The sequence below is a fragment of the Fundulus heteroclitus genome, chromosome 6 (assembly GCF_011125445.2).
Source record: "Fundulus heteroclitus isolate FHET01 chromosome 6, MU-UCD_Fhet_4.1, whole genome shotgun sequence".
Taxonomy (NCBI): Eukaryota; Metazoa; Chordata; class Actinopteri; order Cyprinodontiformes; family Fundulidae; genus Fundulus; species Fundulus heteroclitus.
In genome coordinates this window covers 28,996,101-29,017,602 of record NC_046366.1, presented here as the reverse complement: position 1 = coordinate 29,017,602, position 21,502 = coordinate 28,996,101, and the positions used below count along the sequence as shown (strand labels likewise).

The 21,502-nt window shown below is 38.6% G+C and overlaps 3 protein-coding genes across 4 annotated transcripts in view; 2 read left to right on the top strand and 1 right to left on the bottom strand.

Moving 5' to 3' along the window:
- Nucleotides 1-6,092, top strand: part of gipc2 (GIPC PDZ domain containing family, member 2) — a 30,420-nt gene extending 24,328 nt beyond the window's left edge. For both annotated transcript variants that reach the window (XM_012871314.3, XM_036138521.1), the window contains 3 exons: nt 1,356-1,468; nt 3,643-3,724; nt 5,263-6,092. In XM_012871314.3, the coding sequence (XP_012726768.1) occupies nt 1,356-1,468; nt 3,643-3,724; nt 5,263-5,414 (347 nt within the window). In that variant the 3' untranslated portion in view covers nt 5,415-6,092. The remainder of the gene's footprint in view (nt 1-1,355; nt 1,469-3,642; nt 3,725-5,262) is intronic.
- Nucleotides 6,093-7,775: 1,683 nt separating this feature from the next.
- On the bottom strand, nt 7,776-13,693 carry txndc12 (thioredoxin domain containing 12 (endoplasmic reticulum)). Its single transcript, XM_012871316.3, has 7 exons — nt 13,520-13,693; nt 11,903-11,963; nt 11,357-11,409; nt 9,975-10,048; nt 9,765-9,834; nt 8,400-8,483; nt 7,776-8,226 (listed from the first exon to the last, which is right to left on the bottom strand). Exons 1-7 carry the CDS (start codon nt 13,617-13,619, stop codon nt 8,147-8,149), a joined length of 522 nt encoding a protein of 173 aa, XP_012726770.1. The 5' UTR covers nt 13,620-13,693; the 3' UTR covers nt 7,776-8,146.
- A 726-nt stretch (nt 13,694-14,419) lies between these two features.
- Nucleotides 14,420-21,302, top strand: LOC105932269 (transcription factor BTF3 homolog 4). Its single transcript, XM_012871351.3, has 6 exons — nt 14,420-14,562; nt 14,939-14,998; nt 17,767-17,880; nt 18,193-18,394; nt 20,584-20,643; nt 20,866-21,302. Exons 2-6 carry the CDS (start codon nt 14,945-14,947, stop codon nt 20,910-20,912), a joined length of 477 nt encoding a protein of 158 aa, XP_012726805.1. The 5' UTR covers nt 14,420-14,562; nt 14,939-14,944; the 3' UTR covers nt 20,913-21,302.
- Nucleotides 21,303-21,502: the final 200 nt, after the last annotated feature.

The window sequence follows — 21,502 nt, the reverse complement described above, 5'->3', positions numbered from 1 at the left end:
TGCCCATATGCGACCTGGATCAGATCTTTTTATGACAGTCTGAACAACACAGATCGGATTTTTTCAAATGCGACCCAGGCCACTTGGATATGTGGTCCTGAAACTGATACGTATCTGATCTTTTCAAATGTGACCTGTGTCTGTACGGCCGGGTCGCATTTATCCGACCTGTCCGTCACCGATACTCGACAAACGTCACTATTCTGCATCCTGCTATGCAGAAGCGGGAAGAAAGACGACACCCATAGCGGACAATGATGAGGAGAGCAGTCAATGGAGAGAAAGCTCCGGTTAGAAAATAAATTAATGACCGCAAAATGCGCGCCAGCATTATAATCCATGTTTACTTCCACAAACACTGAGGACGCTTGCTACGTGTGACGTCATCACGTCCTCCAGTGCGCATGCGGGACACTTAGGTTGAACACATTCAGTTCACACAGGCAGTGGCGGTTCTAGACCAAATTTACCAGGGGGGCCAAGGTGGGGCCAGTGTTTTTTCACAGGGGCACAGAACAAAAAACTTAAAAAACAAAAATAATAATAATAATATAATTAATATAATTTAATAATATTAGGTGAGCCATGTGTGGCTCTGGAACTGCAGGTTTAAGACCCCTGATCTAGCAGTTAAAACTTTGCACCCAGCTCATAAGCTAAACGTGAAACATCTTAAGTTTTAAATTCTTTGTAGAGTAAAACTGTATAGGTAAAAAATGATATTGGTCAAAGTGACCAATCAGTTATGGTTTCTTTGCCATTGCAAATAATTATGAGAAGTGTATTTATTATCATGTCTTTAGTACAGGGGCCATAACAGGGGCCAGAACCATTTCTACAGGGGCATGGGCCCCTGTTGGCCCCTGTCTAGAACCGCCCCTGCACACAGGAGATCACATACAAGTCGCATATATTTGGAAATGTGAACGACCACGCAAAAAAATCCGATTTCACAAAAAAAAAATCGGAATTGAGCATTAAGACCTGCAGTGTGAACGTAGCCTGAGTAATAAGCAGAACTGCAGATGATTTTTTTTTTCAGACACCTTTTTAGAGTTTGCCTGTTTTATTAGTGAGATCTGCAAGAGTTTTAAACTAAACGTCACCTTGTGAAGTAAGTTGTTGACCAGAGTAAAGTACTTTATTTTCGGTATTTATCTTAAAAGGGATTCCTTTAGAAAGTCATTAGAATATAATATTTTGACTCTTGCTTTTTAGTCAGGAGCTTTCTTAGTTCGCACAGCAGTTATAAATAAAAAACATCAGCATAATGTGACTAGTTAATGACTCACATTGTAGTCACCGACTAACAAAGCTGCTTGCATAAAACACTTTTCATTTTTCACATTGTGCAGACATGCTTGAGCCGCGGTCGAAGGGCGGCAAGCCGGGCAACGACAACAAGATCGGCACCGGGAGGAGCACCCTGAGGCTCCGCTCCAAAGGTCCTGCTACAGTGGAGGATGAGGTAGGATTGTCTGTTTTATCCTTTATGTAACCAGTCACACGGTGATCAGATGATTCACTGTGATTCACTGAATATTTCACATTTTCTCAGTTGGTTGATGACAGCCGAGCTCGGGTGTGAATTATTCCACCTGATTTCACTGATTAGCTGTTTCTGATGCCTGCCGCTGTCAGACTGGGCCATTAAGTGAACGAATGGCGCCGCTGTCCAAACAGTCCTTCTCCGTGGCTTTTACACCAACAGTCGATGTTTTTTGGAGCACAGGGAAACTGAAACCTATGCTTTGCATTTGGTTTTTCAGCTGCTTCCATTCACTTTGGTTTCGTTCAACACAACGCATCGAGTCTGATCTAAATATCACGTTAACAATAGTGCCGACAGGGCGCTTGTTTTGAGCTGATGATGACAACACAGTGACTGTAATGCATTTATTACCCTTGTAAATCTAGACTTTTCTTTCTCCTTTAAGCAATTAATTACAGTAGTCCCTTCACCCTTTAACATTCTGGGTAAAGCTGCGTAAAAGGCCTTAATGTACCGTGTCTTTTGCACCATAAGGCACACCGGATTAAATATTCTTCCCAAGTGTGTAACATCACTCCCTTCACGTACACAGCTCTCTATCCGTCTCTGTTGGGAGGACAGAGTAGATGGACTACACTGCCCTGTTTCTAACATAAGGCCAAAATAAACTTAACTTCCCGTTAATGGGGAGTTTTCCTCTCCACTGTCGCTTCATGCTTGCTCAGTATGAGGGATTGCTGCAAAGCCATGGACAATGGAGACGACTCTCCCTGTGGCTCAATGCTTCTCCAGGAGGAGTGAATGCTGCTTGTCAAGACTTTGATGCAATCTACTGGGTTTTCTTAGAGAGGAATTTTTTTGGCCAATCTGTATAATCTGACCCAATCTGTATAATCTGATTGAATTTGTCTTTGTAAAGTGCCTTGAGATGACATGTTTCATGAATTGGCGCTATATAAACAAAATTAATTCAATTTAACTTAATTGGTTTATTGTTGCTAGCGTGTACGCCGGGTATTGGCTGTCTTACATGAATGCACTTCTAGTTTAGACATTACAGTCAGGCTCCGCATATCCATTGAGCGGAGCCACTTCATTGCTAACCAGAGTAATACTTACACATTTAAGCAGATTTTTTTAGCGCATTGTACCACATAAAATCGGTCAGTAAGCACAACTTTAATCATATGGAAGGCACACCAAATTATAAGGTGTGGCATACATTTTTGAGAAGATTTAAGGATTTGTGCCTTTATAGTCTGAAAAATACAGAAAATTAATATTTTATAACAGCAGCATGATCTCACTCTGAAAATTTCAAAAAAATCCACTCTGTAGTTCAGATTTATGTATCTCATTGGAAAAATATACTGTGTTAACAGTTTGTTTCCTAAATAATTACCAGTGGGTTTATGGTTTGATATAAATAATTGTCCTGATGCCATATACTGGTGAATTTGTTTACAAATAATTATTTCAGTGTTTTCTTCACTGAAAGAATGTAGAGAATTTTTTTTCTTAATTTTTACTGTGTGATTATGCTGCTACAATAAGATGTTTATTTTATTGCTTTTTAACACGTCTTAACCAGGAGTCTTGCTCTTTTTAACATCAAAAGTGACCAAAATTTCACAAGTTTGAATTGAGATGTTTTTTTTAAGCAGGGGTCACCAATATGGCACCAGGTAGCCCCCCAGGACCATATGTGAAGCCTGCTCAAAAAAATAGCACAACCCTGCAGTGAGCTGCGTCTAAAATGTTATTTTATTTTGTTGCTCTTCCTTTTTAATCATAGTTGTATTTACATAGATTTAAAAATGACAAAAGCATTAAAACATGTTTATATTACATAAATTTAAGGTGAGCTTGGACTTCTGTTGTTCAAAGGTCAGTACAGGTAGCCCTTCACTGACACATCACTGATGAAGTAGCGCAGTTTCAAAAAGGTTGGTGATCCCTGGATTGAAGGAACAAAAAAAAAATTAAACGGTAATTCAGGGATGAAGTTTTATCTTGTCGTTCATAAATAGGAGTATTACGTTAAAAAAAAGCAGCTATAACTTTCTATCCATTTTTAGCGTTTCGTTGCTTAACCTTTGCCTTCAAAGAACCTGGACCAAAAATATCCTGAACTTTTCTTTTTGTTGCAGCCGACAGAATTTGACGAGAAGGCAATAAAGAACGTAGACGACCTTTTGGAGAGCTACATGGGGATCAGAGACACCGAGCTTGGTAAGAAAATGTCTTATCAGCGCAATTCACCACCTTAGAACGAGCAAAGTTCTTATATAGTTTTATTTTTTTCATTATCAGTTAACCATAAGAATTACCATTTAACATTAATCCCTCCAGTCATTATAACCAAGCTAGGGCAGATCCAGGAGGGAAGACCCAGACATCCTCTAGCTGATTCTGGAGAACCTCCAAGGCAATACCAAACCTGACGGACTATATAGTCCCTCCAGGAGGTTCTGGGTCTTCCTGGGGTCTCCTCTTAGTGGGAGGCACCAGGGGGCATTCAGATCAGATACCCAAACCACCACAACTAGCTCCTTTCTATGTGGAGAAGCAGCAGCTATGCTTTCAGCTCCCCCCTGATAACGGAGCTACTCAGGCTACGTTCACACTGCAGGTCTTAATGCTCAATTCCGATTTTTTTTTTTTTTTTGTGAAATCGGATTTTTTTGCGTGGTCGTTCACATTTCCAAATATATGCGACTTGTATGTGATCTCCTGTGTGAACTGAATGTGTTCAACCTAAGTGTCCCACATGCTCCCTCGAGGACGCGATGACGTCACACTTAGCAAGCGTCCTCAGTGTTTGCGGAAGTAAACATGGATTATAATGCTGGCGCGCATTTTGTGGTCATTAATTGATTTTCTAACCAGAGCTTTCCGTCTATTGACTGCTCTTCTTATTGTTGTCCGCTATGGGTGTCGTCTTTCTTCCCGCTTCTGCATAGCAGGACGCAGAATAGTGACGTTTGTCGAGTATCGGTGACATACAGGTCGGATAAATGCGACCCGGCCGTACAGACTCAGGTCGCATTTGAAAAGATCAGATACGTATCGGATTCAGGACCACATATCCAAGTGGCCTGGGTTGCATTTGAAAAAATCCGATCTGTGTTGTTCAGACTGTCATAAAAAGATCCGATCCAGGTCGCATATGGGCAAAAAAATCTGAATTGGGTCACTTCAGGCTGCAGTGTGAACGGAGCTACTTACACTGAGCCCAGCCAGCCTCCAGGGGGCGCTCATTTCAGACGCATTCATCTGGGATCTGGTTCTTTAGTTCATGATCCACACCTCGTGACCACAGGTGACGGTCTGAACATAGATTGACCAGTAAATCGAGAGCTTTGCTTTTTTTAGCACGACAGACCGGAGTAGCGGCAGATTCCCTGCAGATGCTCCCCCAAATCTCTCGTTCCATCCCACCATCACTAGCGAGCAACACTTAAAACTCCTCCGTTTGAGGCAAACACCGATAGAAATAAATTTTCTGTAGTTTTTTTTTTTTTACTGAATTAACGACATGAACTTTGCAATAATCTTAATTATTGAGATTGGACTCATGTACTCATTTCCCACTGTTTAAATTACTAAACTAAAGGCTTTATAATAATGCTAAAAATAAATTTTCCAATCAGTTCTCTGGTGCTCAATGAATTTGGATTGTCGTGCTTGGATATGTTTGATATTTTGCATTTTTTTTTTTTTTTTAATCGGGTAGTCTGAATGAAACTTTTTTTGTTTTTATCACCTAGCTGCAACGATGGTCGAAGTCGGCCGTGACAAGAAGAACCCCGACGAGTTCGCCATGGCTCTGGACGACACCCTCGGAGACTTTGCCTTTCCTGACGAGTTTGTCTTTGACGTGTGGGGCGCCATCGGAGACGCCAAGCAGGGAAGACTTTAGGTTTCCTGCTGCTCCCCTCCTCCCTCTCCCATCTCCACAAACGGGACACTTGACCCCCGCTCCGGTGTGCAGAAGGTTGATTATTAAGTCCAGATGGTCCATAAAGCGCTTGCACGCCACCTTCACTGCACGCAGCAGAGGTCTGTCACAGTGGCTCTAAATTGCACCTTCCCCAGCTTAGATTTTCCTGTTTCGTACTCTGAATCTATTTTCTAGTTGTGTATGTTTGGATATGCAGATTTTTTTTTTATAGATTTTTATATATATCTAAGAATGTTGCTGATTTTACAGCAGCATTGTGTAATTAGAATAATTATACCAATTTTTAGCAATATTTCTCCTGCCATGTAACTTTTTTTTTTTTTGGTCATATCTGGTAGCATCATTACTCGTGATCATTTCTCAGCTGCTTTCGTGTGTCCGTCTATTGAGCACTTTTGTGTTTAAATGCCTGTTGATAACAGACATTCCTCATGATTTTCCTCAGTCTTAGTCTAAAGGGTTTATTTAGAGAGATTTTTTTCCTTTTCCTGTAAATTATTGTCATAAGAAACCTCAAAGGCGTGGCCACAATGACATTTTTAGAGCTATTAATTTCCATAGCCACGTAAGCTGTTTGCAACCATAAGGGATCACTGTTGTTGCATTAAAAACAAAAATAAAAAGTGACATTTTAAAGATTTGTGTCTTTAATACACCAAACAACTCAATACAGCAAACTTTTATTTGCACGTGTATAAAATACATCGAGACAAGTAATCGTCTTTTTTTCCCCCCCCCCCCCAATTTTATTTTATAAAAGATTATTCAATCACATGCAGCAGGAAAAAAAGAACAGCAGAACCAGTACACATAATATGGCAGGATCTACAGTAAATAGGGTAAAAAGCTTGTATGCACATGGTGAATATTAGAAGTAAAATACAGCAGAGGATCTTTGGAAGCACATTGCTGTAGGTATTAAAATATTTGAACCTTGGAGAGACGAGAGGGCATCCTCCGTCAAAATACGTTACCCTTTTTTATTTTTGTTTAAATACAGCTCATCTTTGGCATAAGTCTTATGTTTTTTTTCCTGGGATGAGAGTCATTATTTTGCTTTTAATCTCAGGAACTGACACAAAGCATTTTCAACTCCATCTACCAATAAAACGAAACAGAAAATGTCAGTCTTCAGCATTTTTTCAGTCCGGAAACAAAGATTGTCCTCAAAGTTTCAGACATGTTCCTGGTAGATTTTAATAAAATTGATTGAAAGTCCCTTACCAGCTGGTAAATGTCTCCAGACATCTGTTAACCCATTCTAGAGACTGGACCGACTCTGAAGCCGTTTTTGGATCAGATATCTGGCTGAGGCCGCTGATCCAAGCTCCATTTGATGTTGATGTAATGTATAATAAATAAAAAGGTATTGGAACAAAATACAGTAGCATAGCCATCAGTGCTTGTATTGATATTCCAACATTAAAGAGAAACATCAAATGCGTGCAACTTTCTGTATGTGCTCATACTGCAGAGAGATGTGCAAATATCTAGCCAGTCGGATACACTCTGCCATTAATACAGAAAATGCATTTAGATTTCAGATTAAATGTTTAGGCTCAAAGTACACTGCACAATGGGAACTAAAAGTAGGTCAAAAATCCTTGAAATCAGTGCGTCTTATTTGAGCAGGTAAGTTTAAGTGATCTGCCAATAAGATTGTCACTTAGATTAAGAACAACTCATCTCCTTTGTCTTATTTCAAGTGCAGTATATCTATTATTTTAGGGGTCAATACACTCTTTATTGGCAGATAATCTACACAAATCAAAGGACAAATGTACCAATTTTAAGAGTTATTTTTAGTTCCCTTTTTTGCAGTATTAGGGAAATTGTAATGATGCAACACAAGAATAACAGTCCTCAAAAATAACCGGCTATTTCGCATCCTAATACTGTTAAACCCTGCTATTTAAATTTAGATCTCTGGGTTTGATCAGAACCTTAAGTTTTGGATTGGACCATTTCTAACCCAGTTATTTTATCCAGGTGTGCTGGAGCGGCAGGGACACGTCTAAAAATGTTTTCAACCGTCTGACTCTAAAAATCCAGATTTTACCAAATAAAAGTGGCCATGTTTTATGTCTCCAATACATAAGTTTCTCCTAATTGAATAAATTAGATGTTCTCTTCCCAGGAAACCCAATTTCTTCAGATAACTTTACGAACTGGGACTTGGCTTAGAGGAAAATGACATTTACATATAAAATACGCTGCATAAGGATAAATAACTCCCACACATGGCTGTTTTTATTCATAACTTGTAAATGCCAGATAAATGTCATGGCTCTCTAATAATAATAATAATAATAATAATAATAATAATTAAAAAAACCTAAACATTGAGTTCATTAAGCAGGTGGGAAAAAATAAGTTTGAGCGCAGCCTTGAGTCGCTTATACCCTCCACAGACACCAAGTACAGTATTGACATTTAGTAAAGAGTAACTTAGAAACAAATGATTTAAACAATAATGAGGAAAAATAAATGACTGCAGAGCTGGGAAAAAAAACCATGCAGGACAGGAAGGAGTAGTCATGCACCTGTGGTGTTAAAAATCGGCTGAAACCGAGCCTATTTTCTACCGTTAGAAGTATAAATGCTGGAGGGGGCTGAGCAGCTCATGTAGAGGAAGAGTAGCCCTTACAGCCTCCATGGAGCCTGAAGCCCCCCCCCCCCCCTCCTCCTCCTCACAACTCATCTCCTGTGTGGCCTTGTTTGAAGGCGTCGCCCGTCAGCTTCTCCTGCGCCTCCTTCATACCAGACACGACTGGAAAAAAAAAAAAAGACAAAGTGGGAACACCATTCACCCCAGAGAGTTTAGTCTGATTCAGTCAACACGGTTTGCTTTATTTAGTCACACCAACTTTATTCTGTAGTCATAATAAAAAAAAAAATAAATAAAAAAAAGCTAAATAAAAACTGCTGGATCTGTAGCGTTACCTTGCTCTGCGGTGCTGTAGAAGTACTTGTAAGAGGGATTCCCGTTTTTGTTGGTGATTTCTGGATGAACTTTGCCACTGGGATCTGGAGGGAGGGTGGGGGGGAGAGAGTCACAAAAAGGTTTGTTCATTTCATATTGAAACAAAGGCTTGTAAAACACACTATTTATCATACACTGCAATTATTTCATCGCTTATTCTAAATGAATCCTTAATTCCTCCTTAAGCAGTGCACCAAATGTCTATCAATAACAAAAATCAATATAAAAACTTTTGATTTAAGTAAAATAAGTAAATAAATATCATGCAACTCATGATAACCCCTCTGGGGAAAAAAAAAAGATAAAAAAATGAGACTGGTACCAACAATAAACTGAGTATATTTGTGATTAAATTTCAGAAACTGTCATTGCAAGTTCACGGATTAATCAACTAGACTAAAAATATATTGGTATATTTTTTTACTTTTAATGACTTAAGAGTATTTTACTATAAAAAGAAAGCATAACCGGTGAGACTGGAGACTTATAATGGCTCAGCCTCATGTCGATTCAAAATTAATCCCAAAAAAAAATGTATAAAGACCAGGGGATCAAACTAATTAGAGGTGGGAGAGGAAACTCTCTCAGCAGTAGGAAAATATGTGCCAGACCGCATCAACCACTGGGTTTGAATTGATTAGGAGAAATCCAATAAGTTTTTTTTTTTTTTTAAATCACCCCTCAAATTACAGCCTAGAGTGAAAACAATGGAGCATGTGTGTTGAAGAGCTTGCAGGGAAGCAGAAGTTGGACACCTTCACGTGTTTTGGAGCTGTCTTAATACCTCACTTCTTCTGGAAGTGTAATTAATAAAATCACTGAGAATATCCAAGGAAAGCCGGTAGAATCAGTCACATTTATGTGCAGTTTGGGATTTGTTTTGTAAAAAAAAGTGATTGTTTAACAGGCAAATGTTCTGGTTCACTTGTTTTTATTGCAAAAATGCAATAAAAACGAATGAGCCCTGCATATTCACATAGACGTCCTAATAATCAAATGTAAAGATTCTTTGCAGTTAATAAGTGTTAGTTTGCAAATATTATAGGAACATCAGTCACACAAGCTGCTTCCTGTTTTTTTTTTTTGTTTTTATTAAAAAAAAAAGGTCTGCAGCACGAGCCTAGGCTCAGGTGCACAGCTCCAGTTTTCAGCAGCTGTCATCAGTGACATGAGGCGCTACAGATAACCTCCATGTACTCCTGTCAGAAAATGTTTGCAGGCTCAGGAAGAAATCTCAGCTCCACAAGATAAAAGCTACAGCTGCTTTGATCAGATCCGTGTTCTCCAGCAGGAATCCCTGTTCACATAACGGACGATTCGCGTACCGAGGAAGAGAATCCGAGGGATGTATCCACCGTCCGGGCTGAAAGCCTCGTCCTTCGGCTCCTCTTCATCCTGTGTGGACAAAAATCAACATTTGCAGACTGACTACAAGCAGCGTGACGACTGGTTCGGGGAGGACACGATAAAAACACAGTTTGGGACAGAAGATTGAGACTAGACTGAGAAAGAAGGGAGCTGCTGCAGTTTCTCACCTCTAGATTCACCATTATGAAGTTGTGTGCCAGTTCAGAGATTTCCTTGGATTCAGCAAATTTGGGCTTTAGTGCTGAAAATACAAGAGTTTGATTATAGACATTTAAAATCTTTCACTTTCATCAATCACAATGTTTTAAAATTATATGAACAGTAATGCTTCTAGATTTTTTAACACTTTTAAACCATTTTTTTTTTTACCTGACTGAATCCCAAAAGATGCTTTTTATTATTTTTTGTTAGCTAACATTAAGTGCTTTTATGCGTTTTGCTATCTCCGTTTCCTGAACAGTCATTCAAAGAGCTGGAGCTGCTATCAACTCTGCGTTTTTTTTTTTTTTTTGCATAGAAAGTATTCCTGGTCAGGCGTTTCTGTGTTTGGCTGGTTCTTTTTCATAAAGAAAGTTGCAGACAAAGCAAATCCTGACCTTAACTGTGTAAACCATTTTCTTTCCAGTAGAAAGTACCCCTGACTCGGTCCTTATACGTTTTGCAGCATGTCTTTCTTAAGCAGCGCCCATTGAAAGAGCTGTCGCCATCAACTTTGAGCAACCTTTTTTTTCCCCAATGTTAAGTATTCCTTGTTGTTTAGCTCTATCCTCTTTGGGTTTTTTCTTTTCTTTCCAATACAAGGTACTCAGAGTGGAACTGAATTCAAAGTGCAACTAAATACATGCCGTGAAACATGCTTGTAAAACAAGATGGCGGCCCTGTCACAGTAAACAATGAAAATATAACTACAGGTTTGCCGCTAGTGGTTTTACACAATGAGCTAAGAACAGGTTTCACTTCACTCGTGTAACTTAAGACTTAAAGAAAAAAAAGTAAATGAGTAAATTAAAGTGTTTTTTATTATAGTAAAAAAAAAAAAAATTAAATAAAAAGTTCCCATTTACAATATATTTTCCTAAACATGTATTCAGCATTGCATACTATTCTCTTCCTGGAAGCCCAATGAGTGCATTGGCAAAATAAAAATCTGATTTTCTAAAAATGAAATCTTAAATTCTCAATTGGAATTGATTAAATCGATTTAATCGTCCAGCCCTAATCTCTTTCCTGAGCGTAGACAAGTAAAAGAGCTGTGGCTGCTATCATTTCTGTACACTCAGTTTCTGTTTCCCATAGAAAGTACCACTGATTCTGAGGCTTAACAAGCCATTTTTGTAGTTTTGTTTCACTATAGCTGCTGTATAAACAAATAAGATTTTTCTAACCGTTATGTGCAGGAAAATAGACAGGCTGTGATAGTAAAGCTATTAAAACTAAACACTTTTGAAAATTCCTCTAATGTCTCGCCAACCTTGAGCTCTTGATTAAATGAACACCAAATGCTTCCTTTGTTCAGAGACGGTTTCCAGTAAAAAGGAGACACTCGTACCTTTGCAGGCTCCACACCAGGTCTTGTGAATGATGACCATGACTGGCAGCCCACTGTGAAAGCAACCACATGAGATCAGAACAGAGGTGCAACGAGCTAAACGCCACTAAATGACCCATCTATCACACTGCAAAAAGGGAACTAAAAGTAAAGTCTTCTTGAAATGAGTGCATTTGTCCTTTATTTGAGCAGGTAAATAAGATCATCTACCAATGGAATTAGTATTTTGATCCACAAGATGAGATAATTAGATATACTACACTTGAAATTAGATAATGAAAATGAGTTGCTCTTATTTTAAGTGCAAAAATCTCATTCCATTGGCAGATCATTTTATTTTCCTGCTCAATTATCAAGGACAAATACACTAATTTAAAAGAACATTTTACTTACTTTTAGTTCCCTTTTTGCAGTGCAGAGTAAACATTTCGTTACACATCGAGATAGGCCACTGTTTGTGCTCGTGTCCTGATATGAAGGCGTGGTCCTCCTCTTTTTAGGCCACGGGTTAATATTTGCTCAGCTGAAAGTGGAGTATCAGCTCACCTGGCCTCGGCCTCTTTCTTGCCATCTTCCAGCGTCCTCCAGTGGATGTTATCTCCGAATCCTGTCCGAACAAAGAGCTGGTGTCATATTTACAGGCAGGCAGGCAGCAGGGTGGGTCTGAACATCTGAAAACAACACCCAGCTACAGCCACCTACTTTTATACGAGACTAAAAGGCTTTTTTTTTTTTTTTTTTTTTTTTTTTAGCCTGCAGGTTGATTTGTTGTGGTGACTTGAATTTTGACCAGCAGAATAGGAAGCAGAACCTTAAGATACGAGGCTCCTTTTTTAGTAGAACCAGCTCCTAAATATGGCTCATGGGACACTTTCCGAGACACAGTTCAGCTTTAAGATTAGGACAGAATATTAGTTTTTAACTAAAACCTATTGTCAGGATGACTTAGGTTATACTAAACTAGACTTATTGACCATTTTGTCCTCCATTGATGCGTTATTTGCAATTATTGCTGGGAATACCTTTGGATTGAGTTGTCTCTTTCCTGGAGAAAGTCAAGACACAGAGTTGCAGGCAGGGAGGTAGTTTCTACAGGAAAGACCTTCTGGGTTCGACTTTTTCTCTGTGTTTAACTTTGTGCAGATCCCCTGCTCATCCTAGGGCTGGTTCATTCAGTTAAAAATGTAGTTATTCCTCTCCACTGTCACCTTGTGCTTACTAAAGGATGGGGAAGTACATTTAAAAAAAAAAAGATTAAATGCAATCTGCTGGTATATTTAGATACACACCTTTTTATTAACTGGCTTTAAAAGGGATTGAAATGTGGTTTTTTTTTTAATCTTGATCAAATTTGACATTCTCAAAATTCCTTTCAACAACAAAAGTCACCGTTTGAACGGAAATGTTTGAGAATCTACGTTTTTGAGAGGAATGTCCTAGATCACGTGAGTCAAACCCAAGGCCCGTGGACCGAATCCGGCCCTTCAAGGCAATTTATCCGGCCCTCAAGAGCCTAAAAAAGGCATATCATGTCAAAAGGTAGAGGCATATATTCTTTTAAAGTGGCTAAAACGTTGCCTCCTATAGCGAATGTTGATTTTTTTTTTTCACTGTGCAGTAACAGCATCCTGCCACTAGATGTCAGTTTTTCCTAAACACATTAAAACAACCAAGAAATGTCCAAAAAAAGGAGAAAGTGATGCAGAATGATAAGTTTAAAGTGTAACTCACCCCAATATCAACTTTTTTTTTTTGCAGCTAACCTGTATAAACTTAGCTTAGGGGTGCTACTTTTATGTTACTGTGAATTTAACATTTTTGTGTGAGCTGAAATTAAATTATGAAATGGAACATGCAACAGGTGCAACCGGCCCTTTTAATGAGTTCATAATGTCAAAGTGGCCCAACATAAAAATGAGTGTGAAACCCCTGTCCTAGATTGTCGCGTTCATATAGACTCAAATTATTAAAGCACTGCCAGTATAACTGGAGTTTAATAGTCATATCTGATGAAAGAACAACTCTTTTGAAGATTCTTCAGGAACGCACACAATGTGATACAGGATGTGAACACAAAGACAAGCATCTCCCTTCTGTAGAGCACTTTGAATTAAGCTACAAACATACCTGCTTTAATAGGTTTTACTCCAAATATAAACTCACCTCTTCCACTGGCTGCTTCAACTACCTCTTGAAAACACGAAAAAGACACTAAAATCTGTAACAAAGAGAAAATAACGATATTGGCTATAGACGTTTGCATTTTGGCCGCCTTTCTTCTCCCTACAGCTGTGGCTAACAAGTAATGGACGTTAGCGCTCGCGACCCGGATGTCCTACTGCAACATTTCACAATAAAAGTTATTTTACCAATGCTGCCTTTCGGTTGCCTCGGAAATAAGAATGTAGCCACTTAAATTACGTAGCCTCCAAATTTTTTTTTACCGTGCAAGGCAGAAATCCAGTGAGATGTGGTTCATTTTTGTGATCAGCGAGCACGCAAACTACAACGTAGTCATTTGCATCTTTATCTTCAAATGGATCGTGTCCGTGAGCAAATATTGTGCAATTTTGTCTGTTGGACTGGTTTGATGAGATAAAACAGGCAGAAATGCAAATAAAGAATGTTTCTTTACCGCACAAGTTTTTAATCATTGGCAAAATCAAGGTGGGTGAGTTCCAGTTTATGTTTTTTTTTTTTACCTAGAATTTGAAATTCCGACCTGTGAGCGTAACCTGAACGCACCGTTAAAGTCACACACCCGCCCCTCGACGATAAAGCGCATGCGACATTTGCTTCCTATTGGGCAACAGCTGCAGCCCACGTGACATCACATCTACACAACCTCGTGCTTCTCTGCGCTGCCTTTTGTAAAGTTTGACGAGAAAAGGTAGTAGAAAAACCGGAAGTACATCAAAAAAGTTACATTTAAAAGCCCTAATTAAAAAGTTAAAAACGTATTAGTTTAACTTTGCCTATGTCATTGGATTGTGATGTACATTCAGAAAAGTTTAGTTGTAGTTTAAAAAAATAAATGCATCAAAACAATTGGGAATAGTTTAAAAAATAATTTAAATTATGGAAAATATATTCTAGAAACCAGAAGCGGAACTTTGTTGCGTAACTGCTAACTTAACTATGCACTAGCCCGTGCTACTTCATTTGTCGTACCAAGATCTTTTCAACGGACTCGTCCCGTATTTCAGGTAAATAAGACGTTTAAATTGTTTTAAACGTCTTATGCGATTCTTTTATCGTCTGAATGATACCATTAACCCAAAGTGAAGTCACTGCTGTTTTAATTTAAATTATTTTGTGCAGTTACTTTAGCCTCAAAGCTAACGTTAGCTTGGTTAAGCTCGTTTTAGCAAGTCAGCTAGCTTAACAGCAGACGGTAGATGTTGTAACGTTTACTCAAAAAAATCCCAGTTTTGTCATTTTTATCGCGCTATACAGCTGGTATATTTAATTTAAATGTTAGCTGTCGTGTTTTTTTATTTTTTTTGCTGAGTTATCATAAAGCAAGGGTTTTTGTTTATCTGTGTAAAACCTGATTTGGATTAAGTTTGTTTTGTCTCACAGAACACTATGAACCAAGAGAAGCTTGCCAAACTTCAAGCTCAGGTCCGGATAGGAGGAAAGGTACAGTTTTGGGATTTCTTGACATCTCTCTCGTTTGGTAGAGAATTGATTTTTATTCCTCCTGCCTTGGGTCCGTTGTTCTTCATGTTAGAAAGTGTGTTGGCTTTTGGCACATGGTAGATCTTTCCTCCTGACCTCAGCGTTTCTGTTGTCTGGCAGTACATTAACCCCCCCTCCCCATTATCTGGGCCTTCTGGGGCCTCGGTCTTGTTTTTCTGTGAGGATTTCAGCAACAGCTAGGTGGCAATGTTTGTTATTTCTGTTGTGAAAGTCTGTTTTTACACAACCCACCCAGATTACACTGCACAGATAGTTTTTTTTTTCATTGGTTCCAAATGCTTTAATAAGAAACATGCAAGTAAATCGGCTGCATTAGGGTCATTTCGTACAAGTAGGGTGGGTATATTTGCAAAATTAACAGTAGTTGGATTTTGCTAATTGTTGTATGTGGAAACAACCGACTTCATTTGAAGGACTAATAAAATACCTTTTCTAAATTGGTACAAAGATTGTGCATGTTGGTTGAAAACGCAGAAATTTTGGAGTAATTCAAAAGCCTTAATTTACCTTGAAGTCGTGACCCAAAATAACAAAATCCCAAATCGGAAAAAAAGAAACATTCATTAATGATCCATCTTTAACGAATGTTTGGTCTTCAGTGATCAGACTAGATTTCAGACACTTTTTGGTAAGGAAAAAGTGTAAATGTCAAATTTATTTTGTACATTAAAAAAAGACAATATTCTACATTAACTTAAGCTTATAAATGTTAAGAAATTCCTCAAATGGAGATAAAAATGACCATAAATATTGTTTTTGATGGCATCTAGATCTTGCCAATGCTGGAAAAGCCTTTCTTCAAGCACCAAAATTAATTTTTGGTATGTAAGTACTTATAAACTTCCATCTAAATGACAATTTTATTGATTTTAATAAAAAAATCTACTTGTCTTTCGGTCAACTAAACAAGGCTTTGTCAGGCCAAAGTCAGCAATGAGTCCCAGCTATCTTGCTAACAGTAATGGGGAAAAAAAACACCTGATATTTTGGGTACGTTTACATAAGGTTTGTACGATTTTTGCCAAAAATCAAAATTGCAATATATATTTCAACCATAATTGCGATCTCATTTGGATTTTTCTCTGCATTAACCACAAGCAACAAAAATGGCCTGTAGATCAAGATGTTTGTAAACAAGGACTATTTAAAACAAGCAATTTAACTGTTTTTATTACTCAGAATGTTATTATTCAAGTGAATAGCTTTTAATTGAGGTGTACATCAATCCTGGTTGAACCAACAAACAAGTCTCTTCCCTTCCATGTGGAGCAAACCCACTTTAAACATATTACCGACACCCAAAGGTCTGATCCAAAAATTGTTACATAGCCAAAAACTGCAGACCTCTGCGATTTTGAAATTGCGTTTTTTTATTGTGATTATTTTGCATATGTGATTAATTTTCCAGCCTTAGTTTACATAACGTTCTCAATATTGATTCTGAACAACGCAGCCTGCAATAGCAAAATAGCAAATAAGAAACTGCTTTTGTGGGGATAGCCCAGCCAGCAGTGTCATAAAACATCAGCTGCATACTCGCTGACAGCAACAATAGCAAAGTAACATGTAGCATTTAATGCATGGATGTCATCGCCTGCACAGAATTGAAAGACGGAACAATCCCAGACACTTAAATGCAAGCCAGAAGAAATGAAAGTGGGGGTGAGGGGTAGTGCAAATAAATTCAGAAAAGTTCAAACCTACATTTTTTTTATTTTAAAGTTTGAAAAATTACAAGGAGGAAAACCCAACATATCATTGGAATTCATCCAGATGGACTCATAGTTCAGAAATGTGAATTTCAGTAAAGTGGTTGCAGTTACAGAGAATAGATAGAAAAATAACCATATTTTAGTAAATGCAAACCCCTTTAACTCCAATGTATAGTTTATGAAAGTCCAAAATTTTGCTCTCACATTTTGTTTGCGTTCCGGATAATGATATAGTGTTGGTTCATGCATCTCAGTGTGAATTTTCCATGAGACATCTTGGATGAATAATTTTTTTTTTTTTTGTGGCCTTGGGGTAATTTTGGCAGGCTCACCTTTCCTGGAAATGTTCCCCAACAACGTTTTCTCCATTTGTGGATAACGGTTCTGGCTTTTGTTTACTGGCGCCCCAAAGCCTTAGAAACTTTTTCAGAACCCTCTCTAAATGCCTTTGTAGTTGATAAATTCTTACATTTTTTCAGATTAGAGTGTGATGTGATGGGTTTTGACATCTTTTCACCTACTGCATGTTGTTGTACTGGTTCTGTTTTAAGTGATGATTGTAGATTCTGCACGTCTGCCTGTAATTGGAGTGTTTTAAGTCTTTTATAACATGTTTAATAACTTAGTGCTTCATTCAATTGTGATTGAAAACAATCTCTTATTTGGATATTTTTAGAATTATTATTTTTTTTTAGAAGTTTGATGAAACCCTCCATGGCTTTCATGTGGAAAGCCATTCTTGCAGACAACAATTTTACTTATGAGTGCATAAAAATCTCCCAAGTTCTAAATGCCTAAGCCCAGTGTGTCCTTTATGTCTGTTGCTGTTTAAATAATTATTTTCTTTTATCTTTTGAAGGATAGTTGCAAGAGAAGTGAGTTTAGATGATGATTTTGTACTAAAGAGGAATTTATATTTATGCACAACTGAATGTTTGAAATGTTTTTGAAGAACAAATCGTCCTCCGTTGGTATCTAAACCTGTGGCTCTCTCAGGGGACGGCGCGCAGGAAGAAAAAGGTTGTTCACAAAACGGCAACAGCTGATGACAAAAAACTGCAGGGCTCGCTGAAGAAGCTGGCGGTGAACAACATCGCAGGGATAGAGGAGGTGAGCTATCAAAAGCAAATGTCCGTGTCTCTGTGTTGAAACGTTTCGTCTCGGAATCGTGAATATTTTATCAAGCGTCGTGTCAGACGAAATAAGGGAAGATGAAAGCCTGGGTGAAGTGTTCCCCGGCGATTTCATCAGCCGGTTTATTTTTAGGGAGCTCTCCGCAAACACGCTTTAACACAAAGTGTTTGAAACGCGTCAAAGTACAAAGAACCAACAACAAAGTCACCCCTAAGTAACCTCTGTGTGCGACTCCTGGAATGCACATATAGACCTTTTGATCTCATCCAAGCTCTTCTCCCTGTTAAGGTGAATATGATAAAAGACGACGGCACGGTGATCCACTTCAACAACCCCAAGGTCCAGGCGTCTCTGTCGGCCAACACCTTCGCCATCACGGGCCACGCCGAGACCAAGCAGCTGACGGAGATGCTGCCGGGCATCCTGAGCCAGCTGGGAGCCGACAGCCTCAGCAGCCTGCGCAAGCTGGCTGAGCAGTTCCCTCGGCAATGTGAGCGCCCCGCTAAAACCCAGCCTCGTTGATTAGATGAATAGATTTGGGTTCTTTCCGGTCTCTCTCCTTTGGGTCACACTGCAAAAACGGATCTAAAAATAAGTAGAATGTTCTTAAAATTTGTGTTTTTGTCCTAGATTTGAGCAGGTAAATGAGACTATCTGCCAATGGAATGAGTATTTTGACCCCTAAAATTAGACAATTAGATATATTGCGCTTGAAATAAGATGGAGATAAATTGTTCCTATTTTAAGTGCAAAAATCTTATTCTATTGGCAGATCATCTTATTTACCCATTCAAATCAAGGAAAAATACACACATTTTAAGAGCATTTTACTTATTTTTAGTTCTGTTTTTGCAGTGCAGACTGCTCGCTGGTTTTACCCACCAGCTTAGATCCTGTGTTCAGCTGTAAGGTGTGGAGGATGCGGTATTTATGATCTGGGCTGAGTTGCAAGGTTCTGCTCAGCCCACAGCATGATGCTGCCACCAACCTGTTTTAAAATGGGGATTGAGGCTTTTTGCATGCATTCATGCATGAACAAAAAAAGGGTCGGCATATTCGCACACCACCTTTCACTTTGGTAAATATTGCGGATTAAGATCAATCTGAATGAGAGGGGTGGTTTATGCCGATTGATAATCCGATCAACGTTCATATAAACGCTTGTCAGGATTAAGTTATTCTGAATGAGGCAAACTGACCCGAGTGGGCGCCCGCTGTAAACGTGACGTATTTCCCCGTTGCTGAGTGGCAGAAACATGTTGGGAAGCCAAACTGTCGGGGCTCCTGATGAAACATTTAAAAAAGCTCAAAATTATTATTTATTCAGTAACGTTTCAACCTTTGGAACATCAAGTCCAGCCTGGGCGCTCGGAAGACAAACGAACTTGTATAATACGGCTTTGTTTACTATTTTTGTAGTTTAGCAAAGACAGAAGTTCTGTTTTTTTTTATTTTTTATTTTTTATTTTTTTTTAAAAGAACTGCGCATATGGGAGTGGTTCTGTTCTGAATAAAGTCAGGTGCAAATACACGCACATTATGATGAGATTAATTGATTGTGTGCCCATATAAGCGGTACAATCAGATTATTCTTTTTGGTTTTTAATCTGGATACATTTCAATCCGATGGTGAAATGTATCTGGATTAAACGCACCTGAGTCAAGTGGCTAACGGCCTCACCAGCCTGCAATCAGGCTCTACGTTAGCGCCGCTAATGAACTCATGTTAGACGCAGGACTGGAGTTGGAAGCCAGTTTTGTGCTTCAACAAAAGGTCACTCTGTTGGGTTTTTCTCACAGCGTGTGGAAGGGTTACTATTTACACATGTTAATTTATTCTGGGATATTCTGCTATTTGATCTTTAATCACAAAACTCATTTTTAAGGATAAACCTGCTCTGTGGGTCAGTTACTGTCCACAACTTCCGGCATCTTTACGTCACCAGCACTCTCACCTAGAACCAGTAAATCTAGTTTATTAAATTCATGAGTAAATTTCAATTATTGAACTAATTGGATTAGAGTGTGATATTAAATATGTGTGAAGCACTCATTTAAAAAAAATTATAATTAGATGATGCTTTGACTCCTTGACTGCTGATTTGGAGGAAAGAAAATAGGACCTGAGGGTTAAGACTTAATTAGATAAAGAACAAATCCACACAGAGGTGGAAAGTGAGGCTTTCCCGTTTTTTTTCTCAGGCAAACACCCTGCAGACTCAGACTTAACCTGCTGGGTTTGGAGGAATTCAAATGAATGTGAACTTTCTAAATTTTTTGTGCTCTTGCACAAATTTCTGGTGACGGATTTGCACCGCAGGACGTTGGTGAACGGCCGTAGAAACTCTGAAGCGCCAGAGAAAATATACGTGGGAGCTCAGCAGCCCTTCAGCTGCAAGAAAACCATTTAGAGATTGTAGAAAAGGTGGTGGAAAGATTGCGAAACAAATGTAGCACGCTATCTGAGCTACATTTGCATCAGTCAGACTTGTTTGAGTTTGTTATTCCATGAAGAAAGGTCATGCAGAGACGGTAAAGTTTCAAAAAGCTTCACAGATATTTAGTTTTAGTTTTTTTTTGTTAGAAAAAGCTGTGAGCTGTGTTGCATTTAATACTCAAGTTTACAGATGTAAATACTCTTTTTTTTTTTTTTTTTTTTTTTTTTGTCTTTTTCTGCAGCAATGGAGCTGAAAGCTGTGAAAGAGGAAAATGCAGAGGACGAGGACGACGATGTACCAGGTAGAGACGCAGAGAATGTCAGGAACAGACGTATCTAAAGTCAGACCCATTAGTAGCGCGGTTGTTTCAGACCTTTGGTGTGAAGAAATTAAGCCGTAGAAGCGCTAATTAAAGCGGCTCAGGCGTAGAGCATTAGGATTGAATCCCTCTTTGTCTTTTGTTAGCGTGCATCTGCTTCTAATACAAATTAATTATGGTCTTTTTTTATCTTATTCCTCACAGATCTGGTGGAGAACTTTGATGAAGCATCCAAAAACGAAGCGAACTGATGAATTTCTCTCCTTCAGTCGGATGTTTTATATGTTTTTTTTTTTTTATTATTATTATTATTTTTATTTTGCAGACTTGCAAAGTTCATTTCCTCCGGCGGGGAAACTGTTTTAAGGTGCAGTGCATCACCTACCAAGGAAGTGAATCTCTTTAGTGTCACTTTGTGCAGAAAGGCAACATCATATAGACAGTTTTTGGTAGAGATTTTGAACGCAGCTTCTGTAAAGGCTCTCGGCTCTCGAGTGACTCAGAACTGCTTCAGAAATAAGCTTCTTATGTGATGAAACACACCTGGTATTTAAGAGATTCTTTATTAAATGAGGATTAAAGTTAATGATGTACGTAGCCTTATAATGGGATTATAAAATCAATAAAACAGTTTTGGGCTACTGGTGTTTCTTTTTATTACTCACTGCAGCAGCAGAACGTCACGTTCTCTTTAGCGTCTACCTTTTTATGCAGCGGTTCCAGCTACCGGCTCTTTTTAATTCAGTGCTGTGATACGGTGCCTTGCAAAAAATATTTATAGTACTCGAACCGTTCTTTCCATTTTGTAAAGTTACAACAAAAAAAACGTCAGTGGTTTTTA